At 46.1% G+C, this 21,254-nt stretch overlaps 1 protein-coding gene across 5 annotated transcripts in view; it reads left to right on the top strand.

Moving 5' to 3' along the window:
- Positions 1 to 7,331: 7,331 nt before the first annotated feature.
- NRK (Nik related kinase) overlaps positions 7,332 to 21,254 on the top strand; it is a 100,916-nt gene continuing 86,993 nt past the window's right edge. For 3 of the 5 annotated variants that reach the window (XM_068204760.1, XM_068204759.1, XM_068204762.1), the window contains exons 1-2: positions 7,332 to 7,421; positions 19,905 to 19,970. In XM_068204760.1, the coding sequence (XP_068060861.1) occupies positions 7,347 to 7,421; positions 19,905 to 19,970 (141 nt within the window). In that variant the 5' untranslated portion in view covers positions 7,332 to 7,346. Of the gene's footprint in view, positions 7,422 to 15,250; positions 15,345 to 19,904; positions 19,971 to 21,254 lie in introns of those variants that run through there. The other 2 variants (XM_068204761.1, XM_068204758.1) reach the window with 1 other exon arrangement.

Here is a 21,254-nt window from a genome sequence, read left to right as displayed (position 1 = left end):
TCTTTGCAATATTATTGTATAGCTACAGACTACACAGTAAAGCAAATAAATAATAATAATAATAATAAAAATACAGTTTGTCAAGCTGAGCCAGATTCTCACGGTAGGTATTCTATAAACTCCTCTAATTCATTTTGATAGAGTGTAATTGGCTTTACAAGGTTTTAAGGGTTTTCTTCTCTTCAGGACAAACACAAAGACAGAACAATGTATTTTATATTAGATGAGTTTTGCAGTTTCTAAGACTGCAAAGTAATTCCTTTGTACACAGCAGTGGGTGGCAAATGTTTTCCTGGCTGTGAGTATCCACTGTGGATATTCAAAGTGGTTTGCTGCAGTGGGAGCACCAACAGCTGCTGCTGGACCTGTTGGAGCTGGTGGGGCAGCAGAGCTAAATTTGAGGGCAGTGGCGTACCCACCATGCTCAGCATGGCAAGGTGGGCTCAAGAATTTGGCTGGAGAATAGAGCACCAGTTCAGAGAGTGCCCACAATGGATAGAGGGATTGGCAAATCTCTGGTGCTCTCTTTTAATGGAGAAATATAGTCAAGTCAAGGCAGGAATAAAAATTGTCAAAGGAAGGATGTGCACCTAATTTCTTTCTAAATCAAACTCATTTGGGATTCAGAGCATGCCTTGGGATTTATGATACGAAGGAGAGAATTAGTGATTCTTATGCAGAGGGCATAAGGGGTTTTGCTTTTGCTACCAAGATGTATTTCCATGAGAAATCCAGACCCTAACGTGGCCTAGACTTAATGTAAATTAGCCTCTTATGTGGTTACTCAAGAAGAGAGAGTCTAATGAGAAGTGAAGAAGCTTTCAAAGCACACTATGCTCTAATCAGCTTGTGTGTGAGGCTGAAAGGTAACTTCTGTCAGCATCTTGAAGGAAGCATTTAATATTTAGTCCCCAAATAACATTAGAGACTCCATGTTCTGCATGGGCTGCACACAGAGAATTAACATCTCTTCCACAGATTATAACAACCTTTAAAACCCCTAACAACTCTTTGATTAAAGGATATCAAAGGCTTTGTGATCATGAAACAATCAATCTAACACCTAACTCCTCTGGGGAAATATTTTCATCCACCCTTTAGCAAATGAAAAATAGGGTTTAGAACCATTTTACCCAAGATCCTACCAAAAAACCAAAGGCAGAATTTGGGCTGTGCTCACAGTCTCCCAGTCTGAAATTCTGACTAGTAGATAATATTCCCTGGACTGGGCTGGTAACTCCAGGGCAAATTGCCTCATCCTGGCTCTGTGGCCACATCATCTCGACCAACAGCAAAAGTTTATTCCAGCCTGTGTGAGCAACCTCTGGGTGTGCCCCAAGGGGGTCACAGCAGGGCTGTTTTGGGGGTTCAGCAGAGCTCTCCCAGAGAGAATCGTGATGCTTCTGTGTGGGATCAGCAGCTCACTGCAGAGAAGGGAAAAAACAGAAGCTGCTCATGGGCACTGAAGTGACTCTGGAAGGACGCAGGCTGACAGGATGACAGGAATTCTGTGCGCTGTAGCAAATTATTGGCAAGAGAAGACAGCAGGGTAAAGCACTGAACTGACACATAATTTGTACCTAACAACCAGCCTGAACCCCTATTAGAGCTCTTATGCTGCCAAGCTCAGGGAAAATTTGAACAAAGTTCAAACTTCATTGCTTTCACCCATCAACAAAATGAACAGAAGAAGCATCTGTGATGTGACAATGACAATCTGCAAGGAAGGCTTCAACCCAGGGCCAAGAAATTTCAGTTACCCCCTGCACAAACTGCCCAGACCAGTGCAGGTGTGGGTACAGGTTAGTGCAGAGATAATTCAAAGCAGCCCCTTCATTGTGGAACAAAAGTGAGCAGCCTGAGACAACAAAACAAAGGAAGATGTTCATGAATTTGCTCGACCTGGCTTGTCCTTGGCAGACCCCCCAGATGTGAAATACAAGCACAAGTGCTCTGTGAGAAGAGTGACGTGGCAGAAGCAGCCAGGCTGGGTAAGTGTGTCCAAGAGATGGTACAGAAGAGCAGCTCAGGGCAGAGAGGGGCAGGAGCTGATGCAGGAGGGGAAGGAGCCCACCACCACTGTCCAGCAGACTTGCCCATGCTGGCAGCTGCTGGGGATGTGCAGGGCAAGGGTTCTGCTTGGACACAATGGCAGCAGCATCTTGTGATCACTGCAGCCTGCTCTAAAAACCACAAAAACGTTTCTAAAGCTATTTATACCTAATTTCTGAGCTCCTCGGGGTCCAAAGAGAGGTAAATCCTATCCAAACAGATCTGCCCTCAGGAAACAGGCTAATAAGGGGCTAATAAAGGAAACGATAACAATAGTCATTAATTTGACAATTTACTTTAAATCTCTTTCTTAAACCAGTAACTATATCTTAAAAACTGAAAATCTTACTTGTTTTTAACATATTGAAGTCTAGGGAGAGGGTGTGGGAATAGCATTGCACAGAGCAGGAAGTGTTTTATGTGCCAATAAAGCTGGGCATGGTCATTCAGATTAAGTGGGAGATGAGACATTAGGTCTGGGGTACCCCTTCAAGGTCTGGGTACCACTTGTGGTGTCTGGGGGCTGCTGCCCGTGGGAGGAAGAGAAGATAAACAGGCCCTGCAGGGCAGCACTGCAGAGCTCCCACATGGCACCACAAGCACTGGGATGGGACAGAGAGCTGGGGCAGCACAGCCCAGTGGGCAGAGACAGCAGCTCACATCCACAGCCAGCAAAAGAGAGGCAGCCCATGACAAGGGCTTCTCTTGCAAAATACAGCGATGTAACCTCTGAGCTGCTAATCATTTTTCCTTACTGGCAGCCAAACAAATGTTACGAAAGAGTAGTTCTCAGCATCCATTGTACCCTGAGGGTTAAACATGTGTAAGAAGAGATCCAGATAGAGAGCTGGCAGCATCTGCTTCTCCTTTACTGTATGGAGAACTCTTCTGAGACTTGAGGGATGATGGGAGTTGTCTTTTTTTTTTTTTTTTTTTTTGAGAAATAAGGTCATGGAAATTGTCAGAGGAGAGTATGGAGCGATTATAGCAAAAGCACAGAAGACAGAAGTCTCTTCTTCCTAATTTTAAAAGCCTGATTCTTGTTATTTTACAGTAAGACTGTAAAGCACATATTCTCCCCCTCCCCAAGAGAGCCAGGGAAAGTGCAGAGGTTTGTGCAGGGTAGTGACAGAAGTTGAGGTGGGAGTGGGCAGAAGGACACAGTGTGTGAGGGGTGGCACAGGGTTGCCCATTTGGGGCCAGCATCCAGGGCACAGGGCTTCAGAGCTGTCACTGTCCCTTCCACGGGAGAAAATGCAACTGCATTTCAATAAACCTCTTTTAAATCAGAGTGGGTCTGATTTCTAATACTCACTCACCCTAAGCCAGCAAAAAGCCACAGGAATAGCACTGGAGGCAAAGCTATAATGTAAGAGTGGCTGAAGGTAACCAGGTAACCCAGCCAGGGCCAGTTTAACTTCCAGCAAGTTTTTACCTTCTTTAATAATACTTAAAAACTCTGGTGTGGAAAAAGTGTTTTCCCAAAGTAGCTGGAGCAGAGGAACCTCACATAATCATCAGCCTCAGTGTGTCCACATGGCTTTGCCTGGCACCACTGGAATGAGACTTCCCCCTGGGCTGACCTCCCCTGCCCCAGCCCAAGTTTACCATGTGCTGGGGTATCCCCGCTGTTCCACCCTGCACCATTTCCCTAACAAAACTTTTCATGTTTAGCTAGTACTTTGCACTGAGCCACATGAGCAATTCCCTGGCTCTGGGAAAGGAGAAGTTCCTCATGGGCAGCTTGAAATGCAGCACTTGGGCAGTGAGGCTGACTGTGACACTTAGAAATTACATTTTATGGTACTTGGTTGATTCAGAAGCTTACCAGGTACCATCAAGAAATCGGTCTTTAATGATCAGCCCCTAGCCTCAACCTGGGTGTTTTCCTTATGGAATGAAATTAGTTCAGTGTACATGTGAGCAGTGAGACACCGACAATAAGCTTTGTTAGAACTGAGCATTTCTTTAACTTTGCTGTCTTTCCTACAGGCCATGGAGGAAGTGACTAATTCCTGAGCAGGCAGCCATGGACCTGGTGAGAGATTTCAGGTATGTGTTGGAAGGTAAAAAATGTGCTGGTGCCTGTTAGTCAAGCAGTAATCAGCACTACATCTAAGAAAGACTTCTCCAGGGAAATCATAGACTGCTAATTTGGAGGGAGGAAACAGTGCGGATTTTTTTCCACTAAGATGATAAAATGAAGGTCTCCAGCTGAGATACCCATTTGGGGAGATGAATGATAATTTGCCAGGACAGGGGACAGCTGAAATTAATAATGATATTCTGCTGTAATTTATACTGCTCAAAAGCCAGAGTCAAATCAGTGTAGTCACTAGGGATCTGTACCTGATTTCTCTGAATGAGAATTTGTTCCATTAATCTGGGTGGCTTAAAGGGAAGACTGTAATAACTCTGAGCACTGGGCTTCAGTTGGTCCAATGGTCTCTATCGAGGGCAAAAAGAGACCTGTGAGTTACAGGGTCTGTGTTTTTGTAACTGGATTAGTTAATGTGATGTGGCTGGGCAGAACTTGTGATTCCCTCTAACATGCAGGGAAGTTACCAGAAGTATTTTCAGTTTGCCAGCTGCAGTACAAAACCACACTCACCCCCTTCCCCAGTTTTACATGAGTAGGACATCAAGTACTGCATCAAATTTTAAGAAGTGATCTTCCCACACAAACCAACCAAATCTTCCCAGAGCTGTGCTCTAAAAGACCACAAGAGTCACAGGGGCCAGAATTGTCCCTCTTGACCTTAAGGGCAACCAGGTCTTGCCTTTCTTTTGGCTTGTACCTCTGAAAAGAGCCTCAGCACACGTGACTGCAGAGTCATCCCAGAGCTGTGAGCCCTCCCTGCCACACTCAGGTTCCTATGTCAGAGCTGGAAAGGCAAAACTACATAAAATGCTCTCAAAAGGTTAAAAATAAAAATGCAATAGAAATTCTGGCCAAGGAAGGATCAGCCCTGGAAGCTTTCTTATTCTCAGTTTGAGCTTGGACATGTGGAAGAAATAATAGTCATGAAAGGACTCATAGGCTCTCCCAGTACAGATGAACAATAAACAATGCAAAGGCAAAGAGAAAAATAATAGATAAATTTTTATTATCCTCTGAGCAGTTGTAACATGGAAATTAGGACAGGATAACAGGCAATTTAATGTCAGCATATGCATTGGAAAATTGGAGGTGGCCACAAAGAGGATTAAATATGACTGGAGAAACAGCCAGCACTGGTATGGGAGAATAATCAAAATAAGCAAAAAAGAGAAAGGGAATGAAGATGAACACTACCAACCTTTGCTACACTGATCAGAGAAATGTCAAGGGAAAACTCAAACCCATGCAGCCACACACAAGGAGAACAAATTATCAGCCTGAGCAGGAGGACATGCCTGGACAAGAAAGAAAACAATCGATCTCTGTGGGGTGACCTAAATTCAGCAAAAAGAACAAAAGAGTTCAAGTATTGCAGAGTTAAACTGAAAGTTTTCTGGTTTTTTTTTTTCTGTAGGTTTTTAGATTTCTTTTTATATTGATCAGAGAAAAAAAACCTAGGAGAATAATGGAATTGGTACTGCTGCTTCAAAGCGAGAGATGGTACAAAGCATGTGGCTCAGAGTGTGAGCACCCACAGCGTGTGCATGTCTGCTCACAGCCAGCCTGAGGACGCTGCTTTGACAGAACAGATTAAAGAAGAGAAGTGCTGAGCACATGGGTGCTAATCCACACCAGAGGAGCCCACAGGACAGTCAGGCTGGGACACAGCCCCCGCTGTGTCCCAAACGGCTCAGCACAGCCAAGGCAAGGGGAGCAGTGCTGGGGTGGCCAAAACCACCCAAAAACCACCGTCACAAAACCGCTGAAACCACCCAAACCACCCAAAAACCACCGGGTCACAGCCGAGGTGACCCAAAACTGGGGGGTGGGAAGCTCTGGGGGAAGTGTGATGGACCACGGTGGAGGGCATCACTCCTGACTGCTGCAGCACAGCGGCGTGTTGCAAATTGCAAGTGACAGCTGCAGGTCACCAAGTTGCACCAAGTTGCAAAAGGCTTTGGTGAGTTGGGTTCAGGTAATGAACAGCACAAAGTGCTTTACTGGGACAGGGCTCATCTGGGAAAGCCCATTCCAGCACCCTCACATCTGCTGCAGGGTCCAGGGCTGCACCTCAGTCACATCCTTCTTGGGAGAGGAGATGGCACTACCTGGGTACTGAGCAGGCAGAGCTTTCTGGGATGTCACTGGTTTAGAAGAAACAGAGATGGTGACCTTGAGCAGCTCCAGAGCTGTGGGTTTGCCCTTCACGTAACACTCATGGAAATGTTCCTTTTCAGGCATAAGCAAGACTGACCTCAAGTATGTGGGCAAACTGTGTATTTATTGCTATAAAATGACAGCAAGTTCACTGACAAAAGCAGATCGAGCAGCTGGTGGGGATTTTTAATCACAGAGAAGATTCAGTGCTCACTGAATGTTAATCCACAACAGTTTACAGAATCATATTGTTACTGCAGCATGTTGGTTTTTCTTTGAAGGAGTTAGAACTGTATTCTGACAACAAAATGACATATGGTTATTAGCTGACTTTAAAAGAGCATTTGGGAGATATACAATGATTTTTTAAATGTATATATAATGTAAATCCATATACTTTATATATGAATATATCTAGCCATGCAGGATATGTCTTACAGGAAACAAATACTTATAAATATATCTAGCTATGCAGGATGTCTTACAGGAAATAAAAGGGGCTGGTGATAGCTTCTCATAAAATTTTATGTTGTGGTTTTCTGGCTTTCGAGATGCTGCTGATTTGTCCATTTAAAAACAAATAGAAAGAAACCCGAAGAAAAAAGCCTAGAACAGTACTTCAGAGACTTGGTTCTAAGCTTTCATATTCAAATATCAAATTATATTACTGTTCTCCTACTTGTAGTGTTAACTAATCCAAAGGAAAAAAGACAGGAAGGAGAGCTAAGGCACTGGGATGGGACCGAGGGGATGACACCAGTTCTGTCTGCCTACACTTCCACAGTGGATGTGTAAAATGAGGATAATAACTGCTCTACTCCCACTCTCGCTTTATGAACCCATGGGCCATCCTTTACTTTATAACCTAGAGCTGGGGCTTCTGGAAAGCAAAGGAATAAAGGTGGAGTTGGCCTTTTCCAAACCGGCAAGAATTTGCTCTCAGGATCGAGGCCACAGAATGCAGCACTCTGAGGTCTGCAGAGGATTCCAGACTCCCCGACTCTGCCTGGGATTGCTTGGCCTGTGACCTCATAAGATGCTCAGATCCTGGCTGGGTGAAATCAGCTTTCAGCCTGTAAAGCCATGTAAGCATGCAAACTGCTCGGGGAAGGTAGGAGAGCTCAAGGACTTAAAGATATTTAATTGGCTTATGGCGTTAAACTCCTTAAAGAACCTAAGCTGCTGTGAAAAGGGAAGCTGGTTTAAATCCCCAAATCTCCCTGCTGGAAAGTGAAGCCCAAGTGTGCTATAGGGTGGCAGCTGAGGGCCTGGCTGTGCCTGGCTCCTGCACAGCAGCCGTCAGCCCTCCAGAGGGGACAGGTTTCCTGGGTGGCACAGAAGCTGCTGTGGCCAGGACAGCTGGCTCGCCAGTGACTTTGGACTAGTGAAGCTGTCTGAGAGGCTGCTGAAAGCATCTCTAATTTGGGGAGGTCTGAGCACTCTTTCACACCCTAGGAACCAGAAAGGGATCCATGAGACCCATGAGAAGTGGAAACCAGGAGGTGTGTGAACATGTGATGCTTTTGTTTCTACTTCGTTGAAGTTTTTTTTAGTTTTGGGGAGGTTTATTCTTTTTATAGTTTGGTTTCTGCTTCAGCTACTAGCTGTCATTATATCTCATGTGGCAATAAAATGCCACTATTTTCTCCTTAGGAGAAAATGAAAAAGTCACTTCTCTTTTTAATAAGGTTAGAGCTTTAGCTATTCCAAGTGGGCACATTTTGTCCTCAGTACTAATTTTTGTGTCCCCTCCTTTAACTGAATCCAAGTCTTCGTTTCTGCTCTGTGCATTACTAGAAAGATGCTGAAGCTGCTGCCGCAGCAAAGCAGTGCTAGAGGGAAAGTCCCTTCCCTTGTCTTTCCTTGCTGATGCAGCTGATCCCATCAGCCCTTGTCCCACAGTATTGCACTGAGGTGTTCCCACAGATTTGACACAGTTTGTGTCTCTGGGGCTCTGGGCAGTGTCCAGGCAATGGGAGGAGGGTCTGTGCCACAGCCCTTCACCCTACTGTGTGCAGGCTGGGCTTGCACATAGCCTGGCACGAGCTGCTGCTCAGGTGAATATTGTTTCAATGGGTTAATTTGGCAGCTGTTGCCAAGTTATCAATAAAAACAGCAAATACACCCAGGCTCAGACCTGTGCAAACACATTCCCTTCCATGACTAAATATCAGTGAATGACTGGCAGATGTACAGAGCCTTCCCATTCTTCCCAAACCGCTAAACAACTTGTCTGATTTAATTTTTAAAATGTTTACAGTCTCAGCTGACAGCTGCACTGCACAGCAGCAACATCAAGGCGAGTGCACCTACTCAGTGCTCTGCCCAAAACGCTGTGAAGTGCACAGAGAACTGACAGCCCCACGAGAGCTCTTTCCAGGCTGAGCATGGTGTTACAGGCACAAGTGAAACTTGGCTGGAAGCTATATGCAGGTTATTAATATACAAAGATAGAGAATGTTTAGATAGGACTGGCACAGATCTACAGGAAAAGACACAGACTTATTCATTAGTTACTGTGGAAGAGGACACTGTTGCTCAATGCCTAAATGAGCTTCCCTTTGCCTTTCCCATCCAGAAGACACACACATACATATTAGGCAGCCTCCCAAATACAGGATGCATTTCCCTTGAGGAAAAGAGGAGAATTTAAAAGGCTCAGGCACTGCACTGGGGCACCCAAGTGTGTTTGAAATGGTCGGAGCTGGCAAAATACTGAGATGAAAAGCAGCTTGGAACTAAATGGAAGTTGGAGCAAGAATAGAGGAGACTTCCCCAAAGATGTTTAATAGGTCACAGAGGGCAGGTTTTGCTCCAGAGGGCTGGATAGAGGTTTATAAATTACAGTTCCTCTTTTGCTTTTTTTTTCCTCCTCTAAGAAAAGGAGAAGCAGAGGGCCTGGGAAATGCAGATGTGTAAGAGGGACTTGAGCAATGAGTTGGGCTTTTTTTGTAGCTAAGGCAAGGTTAAAATTGTGTAATTTTGTGAGGCACAGGTTAGGCTTGCAACAGACTGAAAAAATCTGTTTAATTTACTGAGAATGTGCCCAAATGGACACATGATACTGAGATGGTTAAAAAAGATAGGATAAAGTTAATTTTTTTTTTTAATAATTTTTTGAGTAAGAAAGGTGTCCCCACATTTAAACTTGTTGATCTTTCTTTTCTTTCCTTTGGGAAAGAAGGGAACAGAAACCAAACCTACTCCCTGCCCCCAAAACCCCATGCCCAAGACTTTAATCTGACAATTCCTCCCAACTAAGGGTGATTCAGATACCAGTTCCTTTTTAGCTAACCACCAACTTCAGTGGTTTGGATAAAAGGGAACCATGGTCTGAGTCATCCAGAGTTAGTATTTGGTTGGCAAAGCCATGCCTGCAGGATTTTCTAAAGTCAAAAAAACCCGTGCTTCTCTGCCAGAATTACCACAACTTGTCTTGCTTTTAGAAAAAGACCGTCTGCCATGTGATATTTTGACTGATAAATTTAATGTGGTAGTGATTAAACTGTGCATTGTCAGTTTTCTTTTTGTTTTTTGGGGTTTGTTTTTTGTGTTTTTTTTTTTTTTTTTTTTTACTGACAGATCTGCCTGTGAAGAGGCAGCAGCTATTTTTTTTCCATAATTGCATCTGTTTCAGAGAGCAGACAGATGTTGGGCTGAAATTCATTATGGTATTCATAAACTCCTCTGGGATCTGATGACCTAGTAACATATAGCTACTGTTCCTTGCAAAGTGTTTCAAAGTGTTCTTATTTTGAATGAAGAAATAAATTTGCAGAAGATGGGAGGGAAGGGAAAAACCTCCAACAAAGCAGATGGCTGCACAACAGCAAGATACAGTAGTTATACAAAATGTGAGAGTTCAATTTATTTCAATAAATTATCTTTATTTTGCAAAATTGCCAGCCAGCCTTTGTGCACTGGTATCATTGTAGCAGGCAGATACTGACTTGGTATTCTGATATAAGGCAGAGCCACAGTGAAATAGTGACAGAGGAAAGAAAAGAAAGTCAGAGTAGGAAAAATTCTCATGGAGAGACAAAATAATAGAAACAGCTTCGACACCGGGAAGCAGTTATCTCTATAATTCATGTATTATGGCACAAAATCACTGCTGAGGATTCAACTGGTGCTGGAACAGAGTCCAAAGACAGGAGTGCAAAGCACCATCGTTACAGAGGACACAACTGCTCTCCCTGGAAGGGTTGGCGTGGCTGTTTTCAGGGAGAGCAGGGCTGTGTGCTGGGCTGATGGGAAGCTGGAAACCTCCAGTGGCAGCATTTGTTTCCTTGAGAAACTCCGAAGGGCTGAGCTGAAACAGTGCCGTGCAGTGCTGGGTCAGGGTTATCGGTGCTGCAGGGAGAGGGCTCCTCGTGCTCCCCGTGCTGGGTGTGGGGACAGCCTGGCACGGGCCGGCTTCCCTGGGTACCACTGGCAAGAAAATAAACTCCTGCAAAAGTCCCAGTGAGCAGCATTTGGAGGAATGCATGTTTTGTGGGAGACCTATACCTTAAGTTTTAGCCTTGGGAAATGAGGCGGACATCCTGGCTGGGATTACAGTAGTCAGAGGCACTTTTTCCAGCTTGTCTGTCCGCTCAGGAATCCTTTGGGAAGGAAGCTGCTGGGTCTCATTTTGGATATCCTGTGAAACTGAACTAGCATGTTTGCCAGGAACAGAAAAAAGTTATTTAATTTTTAAAGAGCTGAAAACTACTGCTTGTGCTTCTGAGTACTGTACGGGAAATTACTGTTTTGGTTTGTTTGTCTAGATTTCTGGTATTTCCAGTTTACTCAGGATAGCAACCCTGTCTCTTGATCCTAATGCAGCAGTCTCTGCAAAGTGGAAATCTGAAGACAGATTCAGGTTTAAATATGACTTTCTGGCCCAGCCTTACTGTGTTTGGAATGAAGTGGGAATTTTCTTTAGTTCAAACAGGAGAAAGCATGAGAAATATTCAGAGCACAATCCAGCAATGCATTGAAAACAACTACACTTTACTGTGATTTCCAAGCACTGTAGGGATGGGTCCCAGGAATGCTGAAGATATGAAGTGGATTGCGTTGGTAGTTCATTTTTTTTTTGCATCTTTTAACAAAATTGGAATGTAAGTGGATATCCACGGCCTGAAACTTAAATCTTCCCTTCACAGTCCAGAAACATTTTTTGCAGCAGCTGCACTATGTTATCCTGGTATTCTCCAAGGTGTGACCTGATAAAAGTATTCTCTGCTTTTCTGTGGCCATGAAATAGTACTCCTGGCATGGTGTTACTGCTACCAAGCTAGCACCCAGACAAATCCAGGCTGTACACAAGCCTGTGAAGACTTCTAATGTGTAATCTTAGCCAGCCAAGGGTTGTTCCCTAAAGAAACACTAAGGAGATGTCTAAAATCTCTAGTTCATATAAAAACCAAAAGTAATGGAGAATTTTGTGAAGTATTTTTATTCTGGGAGATAAGGGCTGATGTTGGACCATCAGCATCAATCTGATCAGGTGCCTCAGGCATGGGCATAATGCAGGTTCCTTACAGAATGTAGGAAAACTTCCAGCAAAACAAATCTCTCAGGGAGTGTGCCAGTGCCAAGGAAAGCCGGTGTTCATGGAGATCCTGTCTGACCTTGGTGCATGTGCTGGGGAGCTGCTGCAGACAGGAGTCCTGGGAAAGGACTAGCTCTCCACCAGGAAGCTGGAAGCAGGGAAACCCAGAAGCTTGAGGAGGGATTTGTCTCCTACCTCTACAGCAGAGAGCCTAAATTGAGCTTTGAGGTTTCAGAGCTTCATGTTGGATTTGTATGCTGAAAATGCTGGGAAATGTATGCAGAGGGTTGGCTCTGGAGTCACAGATATGGCATGAGCTGCTGAGCCTGGCTGTTCCCACAGCAATGGGAGTGGCAGGGATGTCCATTCCCTGAGCACCATCTGGGTGATTATTTCAATAAAATCTTCATGTGTGTTGGAGTTTTTCTGAATGAGAATTTTTCTGAATTTACAGTTCAGAGAACAGAGAAATCCTGAAAAGAGTCAGTTTGTCCTCTTCAGGTTAAGCCCACAGTTTAAGAAGCTGTTTATTTCCTGTAGACCAGAAATCTTGTTATCTTATGAGTTATCTTGTTTATTTCTTTGCCAGCTTCACACCTGTAGCTAAGACCAATGTAAACAAAGCTAGAGGAAACAAGCCAGCATGTCAATTTGAGCCTCAGCTTTAAACACTCTCTTCCTTTACTGAGTGTCACATCTGGTAGGGGCAATCACTCTTAGTAGGATTATTATGGACCCAAATCTGCGTTAGGATGATGACAGAAGAGCTCAGAATTAGCCCAGTACTTCTGGGGTACAATGGCATTTCCTTTGCTGAAACAAAGGAAGTTCTTTCCCCTTCATTCTTGCACTTCCCTTTTAATACAAAACATCCTTTGCATGTACATAGACATTTGAAAGGATTTTATGTTCGGGTCTGTGGTTGCCGAATTTGGCTTCAGGGTTTTGAATATGGCTCTTGGAGAGGAAAGCTGCACAGATAGCATTTAATTGTCTCTTGTGTTTGTAATGCTTTGGTTGTTTGGTATTTTTAAAATTGAATTTATTATTAAGGGAACCTGTTCATTTTTTATTGTTGGTAAGGTGAATGTGGGTTTATTAACAATTGCACTAATGCATGGAATTTCTGATTCCTGGGAGTTACTCTGCCACTCAGCCTCATGCAGAAGAGCAAGGTGGGAGAGGCTGCTCACAGGTCAGCAGCAGCACAAGCACCCTGTTTGGTCAGGGCTTTGGGAAGGATTTGCCAGGAGCGGGGCACGGGGCCGTGGGGGACACCTGGAGCACATTTCTGTGTCTGTAGAACCAGTCAGCAAGCTGGTGAAGAAATCAGCCCTTGCAAATCTGGTTCTACTGTAAAGTACCCTTGTCCTGGTGGCATTTGTAGCCTCAACAGATCTGCTGTGAATATCGGTGACAAAAGCAGCTGTGGCTTCTGTTAGACCTGCAAGGCCTTGATGGGGAAATGATGCTCTGCCTTCCCCAGCAGCAAGGGAAGCTCAGAGCCCTGCCTGCAGGGGTGTGAGTGCGACTGGACCCACGGAAACTCCCAGCAGGGTGCAGGGGGGAGGCAATGAAATGTGGTGGTGAAAACACAAAGCAGGGATAGAGAGACCTGCCTGCAAAAATACTACAAGCCATGTTATACTTCTAAACACTTTAATACTTCTCATTTTTGGGTAGAGCTTTCTGTCAAGTGGAAATTAATTCTCAAGTTGGAGAACTCATCAGAGCTGAGGAAGGCGGGTAGGATTAATTTCAGCAAGTGATCTAAGAGATGGAGAGGGAGAGAGGGCGTTGGGTAGACAGCGGTTGGGAGTTTCACACCCCTTCTCACTGGGAGGCAGGAAGGAAGTGGAAAGTGGCAGGAGACAAAGGACAGCCTGAAGGTTAGGGAGAAGAGATAAATAGGGATTGTGAGAAATAACATAAGCAAAAAGGCTAATGATATATTTGTGTAAGGCAGGAAGGCTCAGATGGGGAGCAAAGCTCTGGCTTAACTTTGACAAAGGTGACATGAGGGCCAGAATTTTCTAAATGCTGCCCAGGGGAGAGCAGGGGGCTGGGCTGTTAGTGTGTGTGGATTTCTGCTGCATTGCATGTTTAGTTCTTCAACAAATTTACACTTTAATGCAGTGATTGGCCTCAACTCTTTAGCAGTGCCTCCACATGCTGGCCCGAAGGCAGGCAGAGAGCACAAATTCAGGGTCACATTAGCGATAATGTACCCAACGTGGGCTGTTGTACAAGAATACTTTGAAGCTGAGTGATACATCAGCACTTCTTTCAAGGAAATTGCCAAACGCCTCGATTACAACACTGCCCCTCGCTGCTGGCATTGCAGCCCTCCTGGTGCGCTAATAGGCACCAAAGACACTTCAACCACTTTGTCTTGATTTTATGTCTGCAACTGTGGAAGTACTGATTGAGAATTTCAGCCCCTTTGCTTGCTCTCTGCGAGGGGACAGCGCCCTGAACATCCCTTGAGAATGTTTAAGGACTTTGTCTCAGAAATGTGGCATTTCCACTGATATCTGCCTCTAAATACGAGGCCCAAGAATACCCACAAGACCTTCCAGCCTGCCACACGACTGCGTGTTCCTCCTGCGGTCCCAATTAGCGGGGCAAGGCGGCTCTGAGGGGCAGCGAGGCTGCGGAGCCGCGGTGGATGTGCCTGCGGGCCGGGCTGGCGGAGCGGCTGCTGCCAGCTCCGCACCGCGGGCACGGCCCGTGCCCCGTTCGCCTGGGGCCGCGGGGCTGAGCCGAGCCTGGGCGCGTCCCTGCCAGGGTCCCTGGCAGCATCCCTGCCAGCATCCCTGCCAGCATCCCTGCCAGCATCCCTGGCAGCATCCCTGCCAGCATCCCTGGCAGCATCGCTGCCGTCCCCCCCTGGGCTCGTGTTCGCAGCGCCCGTCACCCGAGGGGAAGGGGCTGGTAGTGTCTCAGCTGCGTGTGTATAAAATCCTCTTCTTTGCTCGCTGTCACTGCAGTTTTGGGGGGCTTCAGGGGTTTGGTTAGCGGCTGCTGCATCGGCCCGCGCGCCGTGCGGGAGCGCGGCGCCGGGAGCGCGGGGTTGCGGCGCCGGAGGGGTCCCCGCTCTCGGCCCGGCCCTTCCCGGCCCCGCGTGGGGCGGTGCGTGCGGGGGAACTCCCATATCCCACACTGCAGAGGCGATCCCCCATCCCCGCCCCACGGGGAGCGCGCGTGGGGGGCAGAGCGCGGCCGCCCCCGCCCCGCCGGCGGCAGGTGGCCCCGACGCCCGCCGGCGCCGCACGTCACTTCCTCGCAAACTTTTTCCCGAGCTGCTCCCTCCGCTAAAGTTGCCGGCGGCGGCCGCCCGGGCCGGGGAGGGCGTTGGGGCCGGCCGGGCATGCCCGGCTCCCTGCGCCCGCCGGGGCACGGCCGGGCCGGCGCGGGCCGCCCGCGGCACCGTTAGCTCGGGGCGGCGGAGCCATGGCCCGCAGCCTGGACGGCATCGACCTGGCGGCGCTGCGGGTAAGGACGGCCGGGGGCTGCGGCGGGGGGAACCCCTACCCCGGGCTCGGGGCTGCCGACCCCGCTCGTCGCCTCCGCGGCGTGTGCGAGGCTTCACCCCGCCCGATCCGCTTGTCGGAGCGGGTTCCGCTCCGCCGCGCTTGGCGAGCAGCGCGGGCGCTGCGGGGCGGCTGTGCGGGGACCGTGGCACATCCGAGGTGGTGCCGGGGACGGCGGGGCGATGCTGCCCGTGCCCGCACAGGCAGCGCAGATGCCCGAGGGGCTCGGGCTGCGGCCTCGGGGCTCTCCCGGTGCCGCAGCCCGCGGGCTCCAGAGGTCGCGCTCCCTTGGCTGGAGCGCGGTCCCGCGGAGCGCTGCCCGGCTGGGAGCGCTGCACCGCGGAGGCTCCATCGCCTGCCAGGATAACACATAATTCCTGCCGACATCCCTGAAGACCTTGTGAATGCTCCGAAGAGAAAACAAATGGGAAACTAGGATCTTCTGGAAAATATGTATATGCGTGGCGGTTTGGGTTTTGTGGCCTTTTTGTTGTTACTGAAATTTGAGATCTTTTATGCCCCCCTCCCTTCCCCAAGCTAAAAAAGTCAGCATTTACCTAGTTTGCTGTGAGTTTTTATTATTCTCCTCTTATGTTTTTAATGTAAGTCGAACTTTGGCCACATTAAACGCTGTGCTGTCAGTGTTTCACATCCACAAAGCGGTGACAGGGCTGTGTGTGATGCCCCCGAGTTCCACTTGCCCTTTTTACATAGGAGCTGACCACTGAGCAGCCCGTCCAGCCCAGGCAGGTCTTTTGTGGAACGCTCTCGACAGAAGAGGAGGGAAGAGTTCAATTGTGGCCAAAAGCAGTCATCCCCAGACAGTGAAACCAAAGCAAGCCACTTTCTAAAAATATCAGGGAAAAAAAGAAAGAGGGCTGGGAGAAGACTTTGTGATATTCACATGGCGAGGAGGGTGTTCAGACTGGAGGCAGAAAGAGGAAAAGCAGCAGGGACAGTAAAAATAGGAAGGATGGCAAAAGGCTTCTGGCTAAGCAAGCAGAATCTGTCCCTGCTATGAGGTGTAAGGCAAAATAATGGAACTTCTTCTTTAGGGCTTTAGCAGATGAATGTCATCTCCTTAAATAAATGAGGAAATAGTGTGAGTCTGAAAAGGAGTCATTCTGCAAAGCAGACAGCAGACTTTGTGACAGAACCATCGGGTTCACAGCCTCCAAACGCTGAGAGCATTGTGACTTTCAGTCTTGACAGGGGGAGGGATAAATGTCTCGTTTTGGGAGGAACCCCTTGGAGCACGTCAGCAGCCTTAGTCTGGGGTTTGTGCTAAGTAGGAAATGGGAGGCAGGTGAGGCTGAGCTGTGGAAATTGTTTAAAGACCGGTACCTTGCCTTTGCTCTGTCTGAGGTGTTCCTGGGGCCAGTGGGAGCTGCCTGGTGTTGTGCTCCCATTCCCACAGTTGTGAGCAGGGTCATTTTCAAACTGAGATTGCCCTGCTCCCCTCCAAATGGGTGTTCACCAGGGCTCTTCCCTTTCCCTGGAAAGAAAGGGGCCTGTGGCTTCCTACCACTGGTGGGATCACCAGGGCAGTCAGAGGCTAAGAAGCCCCTGAAGTCTGCATTAGATGCTGAGGTCCAGAGCCTCTTGTGCTTCAGACACCTGGATCTTCTTTAGCTGCCGGGATGTGAAAAGTGCATTTTGGTCACGCTCTTGCTGCGTGTGCTGCTTTTCATTCTGCCTTGCAGAGGAGATGGATGTGGCCTGGGTGCCTCTGGGCTAGCAGTCTTGCTCTTGCTTTCTGAGTGTGCTGCAAGCGGCTGGAGGGAAATCGAGGGGGTCACCATGTGGTACAATGTATGATGGTAATTAGCCTTAGAGTGAGGAATGTTCAGGCCAGTGTTTTGGCATCTTTTAGAGGGAATCTAGCAACTGGGCAGGTGCTGGCTGGTGAAGGGTTAGCTGGACCATGAGTTTAAGTGGTAGCTGGGAGGAAGCACTACATCAGGGATGATACATGACTCCAGGACAATGAGGAAGGTGGCCCATTGTGAACAATGCCAGCAAACAAGGCAGTGCTGATATCCAAGCAAACAAAGGCAATCCAAGGACCAGAGCCCAGATTAATATCCTTTATGACTCTTAACAAGGCTTGGATCACTGTGGTGTCCTGATTAAAAGAAGAGAGATGGCCAAGTATTTGGCTGCACTCAGGCCTGTGGAGGCTTGAGGTGCTAATGCTCAGTTTGCTGGCAAGGACAGGATAGGATTTGCACTGTATTAACTTTAATGCTAGTGTTTATTTAGATAATTGTTAGGGTCTTTCCTGGAGTGTCAGAAGCCTTTAGAAGCAAACTATTAGGATTCTGAATCAGAATTAAATTTATTATTTATTGAAAAGGAAAGAGAAGCTAATTTTGAGGCACTTAAATTACTATATTTGCATAATAAATAAGCTTAGAGAAGACGAGTGAAGACAGCACACATTTGAGTAAGAGAAGCAGTTGGAAAGTCCAAGTTGAAAATGCAGTTTAGGTTCCCCTGGGTTTCTGTGCACTGTGGGCACTTCTTAATTCAGCAATGCTGCTTTCTGCAGGAGAGGTGGTGACTTAGGGTGCTGCTCGTGCTTCCTGTGGAGTGCAGTAGATATAATGCATGGAAGCCCTTTTCTGGGAGAGTTCCTTAGAGAGCTGCTGTGAGTTCTCTGCCTGGGCCATGAGCTGCCCGCAGCGCAGTTCTGTGCAGAGGTTGCACGTGAAGCAGAGGTTTTGCACCACCCACCAGCTGCTTTAGCAGCAGCAATGGTTTATTTGCTGACTTCAGCCCCACTGAAGAAAAGCATTTGTTTATAGCCAGACTAATCAAAACATAAAATGAGGAAATGAGAAGAAAGCAAAGAAATCTTTAGTGAGATCCAGTCTTGTAGGCATTCTTATTCCTCTGCTTAAATCCATATGTGAGTGTTCCCATTGATTGCCTTTTTAGTGAGGGCTTTTGGAATTGGGGTTTAAGTCTAGAAGGCTTACTGACTTGTTTTGAAATAAGAGGAAAAAATGACACAGAATGATGTGCATGGGTCAGGAGTAAGTCATCTTGATCTGATTTACACATTGTTAAAAAAAAAAAAAAAAAGAAAAAGTATCATAAGATTGACAGTCTAGGAAGTTTATGATTAAAACTCATTTAACTTAAAATCAAATTAACTCATTAGTACTTTCAGTTATGGAAGTCTGGGCTGTGTTGCTGTGAAAGCTCTTGGCATTTATCATGACAGTTGTGCCAATAAAGGTAGAATCTGCTCAGAAAAAAAAGCCTGTGTGTTTCGACTGGGATTTTGCCAAGGTAAACATTTCCATATCAGATATGAAGAAAGAATTACTTATATTAAAATACTAACATATAAGTAGAGTGGAGAATAGGTTGATACCTCTAAAAAAAAGGATGTTTTGCAACCAGGGGCATAGAAATTGTACTTCTGAGATAATGTTTTTCTGTATCACATCCCTCAGCAGTACCAATAGGCATTAACTGACATGACAGATTGCTGAAACAGATGTGGTAAAACTGACACATGGAGTTAATAATAATTTATATAAAATATATCACTCTCAGTGATACCATGGTAAGAAATCAGCTGAGTGATAAATGGCTCAGCCAGAAACCGAGAAACTGATCTCTTGAGCTCTTAATGCTTTTAAATAAATCGCTGAAGGGAGTTTTAACTGAAGCACCAGATTTTTTAATGCACTCAGTCGTTCAGGGGAGAGCATTGCCCCTGCCTTGCAGCAAGATGGGCTGCCTGTACCTGAGGGGTTGCAGCATGCTGCAGGAGAACCTCGGAGCAGTGGTTGGTGTTAGTGCAACTGGTGCTACAGCACAAGATAGAAGCTGGCTCATGTGGAATGGTAGACTGATCACCTGACTCATTAATCTCTTATGTAAATTAACAGCAATCTACTTTGGGTTCAAAGCCAAGAGTTCAATACCTCAGACAAATTCACTTTTTGTGTTTGCAGAGCACGAGAGTTGAGTGTCCTCAGCCTGCCTGTAAGTTAAGGTTGCCTGGTTTGGTACATTTCCCTTCACTAAGGTAACTGGGCTCAGGTGCTTTATATTGTCATTTTTTTCAGTTCCGCTCTTTAGGTTTTTTCCTTTGTTGCATTGCTCATACCAAGTGTTTCACAGCAGAGGACAGCAGCTCAGCCTCCAGGCTAGCTCAGTGTGGTAAGGCTTAGGAACCTGGAGTTTTTCCTTGTTCTACTGTAAGCTGAGGCTGCAGTTGAATTACAGTATTTTTCACATGCTTTCATTTATTTGTTGTATCTGCTGCAGTACCATCCTGCCAATCTTCACCGAATTGTTTTGTATATAGGGTTTTGTGAAACTTGACTGAAAATGTAAATACTAATGCATTTCTTACTCTGTGGTTTGGCAATTTCCCTTTAGTGTGTAACACAGATCATTAGGAGATGTGCCCGGGATATTTCATTTTGATGGTGTACAATTAGTTTCTGTTATGAAGTGGTTGCTCTAATCCAAATAACATAATTTCTTCTGCTTTTTGCAGGACCCTGCAGGAATATTTGAACTGGTGCAAGTTGTTGGAAATGGGACATATGGACAAGTCTACAAGGTTTGGATCCCTCTTTAATTTAGGATGCTGTTCTTGCTAAAGCTGTATTACCTAAAGCAGAAGTGAGCACCATTTAAGAAGGTGGACAATTGTTCCAGTAGTAGCCTGGTTTGTCTTTCTCTCTTTTCTACATAATTCTGTCCTGTTTTCATGTCTCTTTGCTGCCACAAAGGTCACATAAACAGCTTTTGTGCTAACTTCCTTCTGCTCTGTTCTTATTTTCTCTTTTTTAAAATTATTTAAAAGGTGCCTGGTAGAAATTTGCATCAGTTAGGGCTAAATTTGGCCTGGATTGGGTGAAGTTCAAAGCTCAGACAGCAGTGCTGTTCAAGACAGAGGTGTCAATTAGCCCTGCTCTGCAGGAGGCAATGAAGTCTTTGATTTCTGTCATTACCTGTCACATTGCGTTGTCACTGTGGTATCAAAGCAGAACCACCAAACAAGAAAATGCAGCAATTAACATTGCCACAGCATAGTGCTCTGTGCACCATGCACAGCCTACTTTAGTTACAACAACAAACCTAGAAAAGTGTTCTTTCACTGTGAAGCCTTCCCTAAAAGTGATTTAAGAAGAGGAAATAGTTGTGATTAAATAGAGAACCAAGTTCCCATTTCAAGAACGAAGGCAGAGGAAGGAAAAGGCCATGCTGCTGAGCCCTTGGAGGTGTATCAGAAGAGTAGTGGCACTGGAATAAATCTGTCTGGTGCTGCTTCTCCCCCTGGTCCCACTGCTGACAAGGCCCTGCTTGGCAAGTCCTTGTGTGTGTGCAGGCTCTTTGTGCATTGATTCCTCTGTGGAAAAGTGCACAAGAGTCCTGGTGTAGCAATGCAGGACTTTCTTCTTTCTCCAGGGCACTGAATACATGCTGCATTTTGGTGTCCATCCTCTGGTGGCAGATCTGCTGTCATCACGTTTTACTTTCCCTTTGAAGCTATAGGTTCTGGAAAAAGCTTTACAGGAGCAGTTCTGGGAAATCTCTCTTTTCCATGCTACCTTTTTTATTATTATTATTTTTATGTCAGAAGCAGAATCTTTCTCATGTAACTCTTTGTGGTGGTAAGTCTGTGTTGTTTCTGAGATTGTCATTCAGATACTGCTTTTAATACTACTGAATTAAAAATACATGCTCGGGGGTTTACATGGACAGATTAGAGCCCAAGAGAGATTTAGAGGTGCTGTTGTTTTTTACCTGTAAAAAGATCCCAAACATCCTGAATGTTCTGTGAAAAAATTGACCTTTTTTTGTGTCTGGATTAATTTTTATATTGGGAAAGAAAAATTTC

This window comes from Anomalospiza imberbis, chromosome 14, assembly GCF_031753505.1.
Source record: "Anomalospiza imberbis isolate Cuckoo-Finch-1a 21T00152 chromosome 14, ASM3175350v1, whole genome shotgun sequence".
Classification (NCBI taxonomy): Eukaryota; Metazoa; Chordata; class Aves; order Passeriformes; family Viduidae; genus Anomalospiza; species Anomalospiza imberbis.
This window is presented reverse-complemented; position numbering and strand designations above follow the sequence as displayed.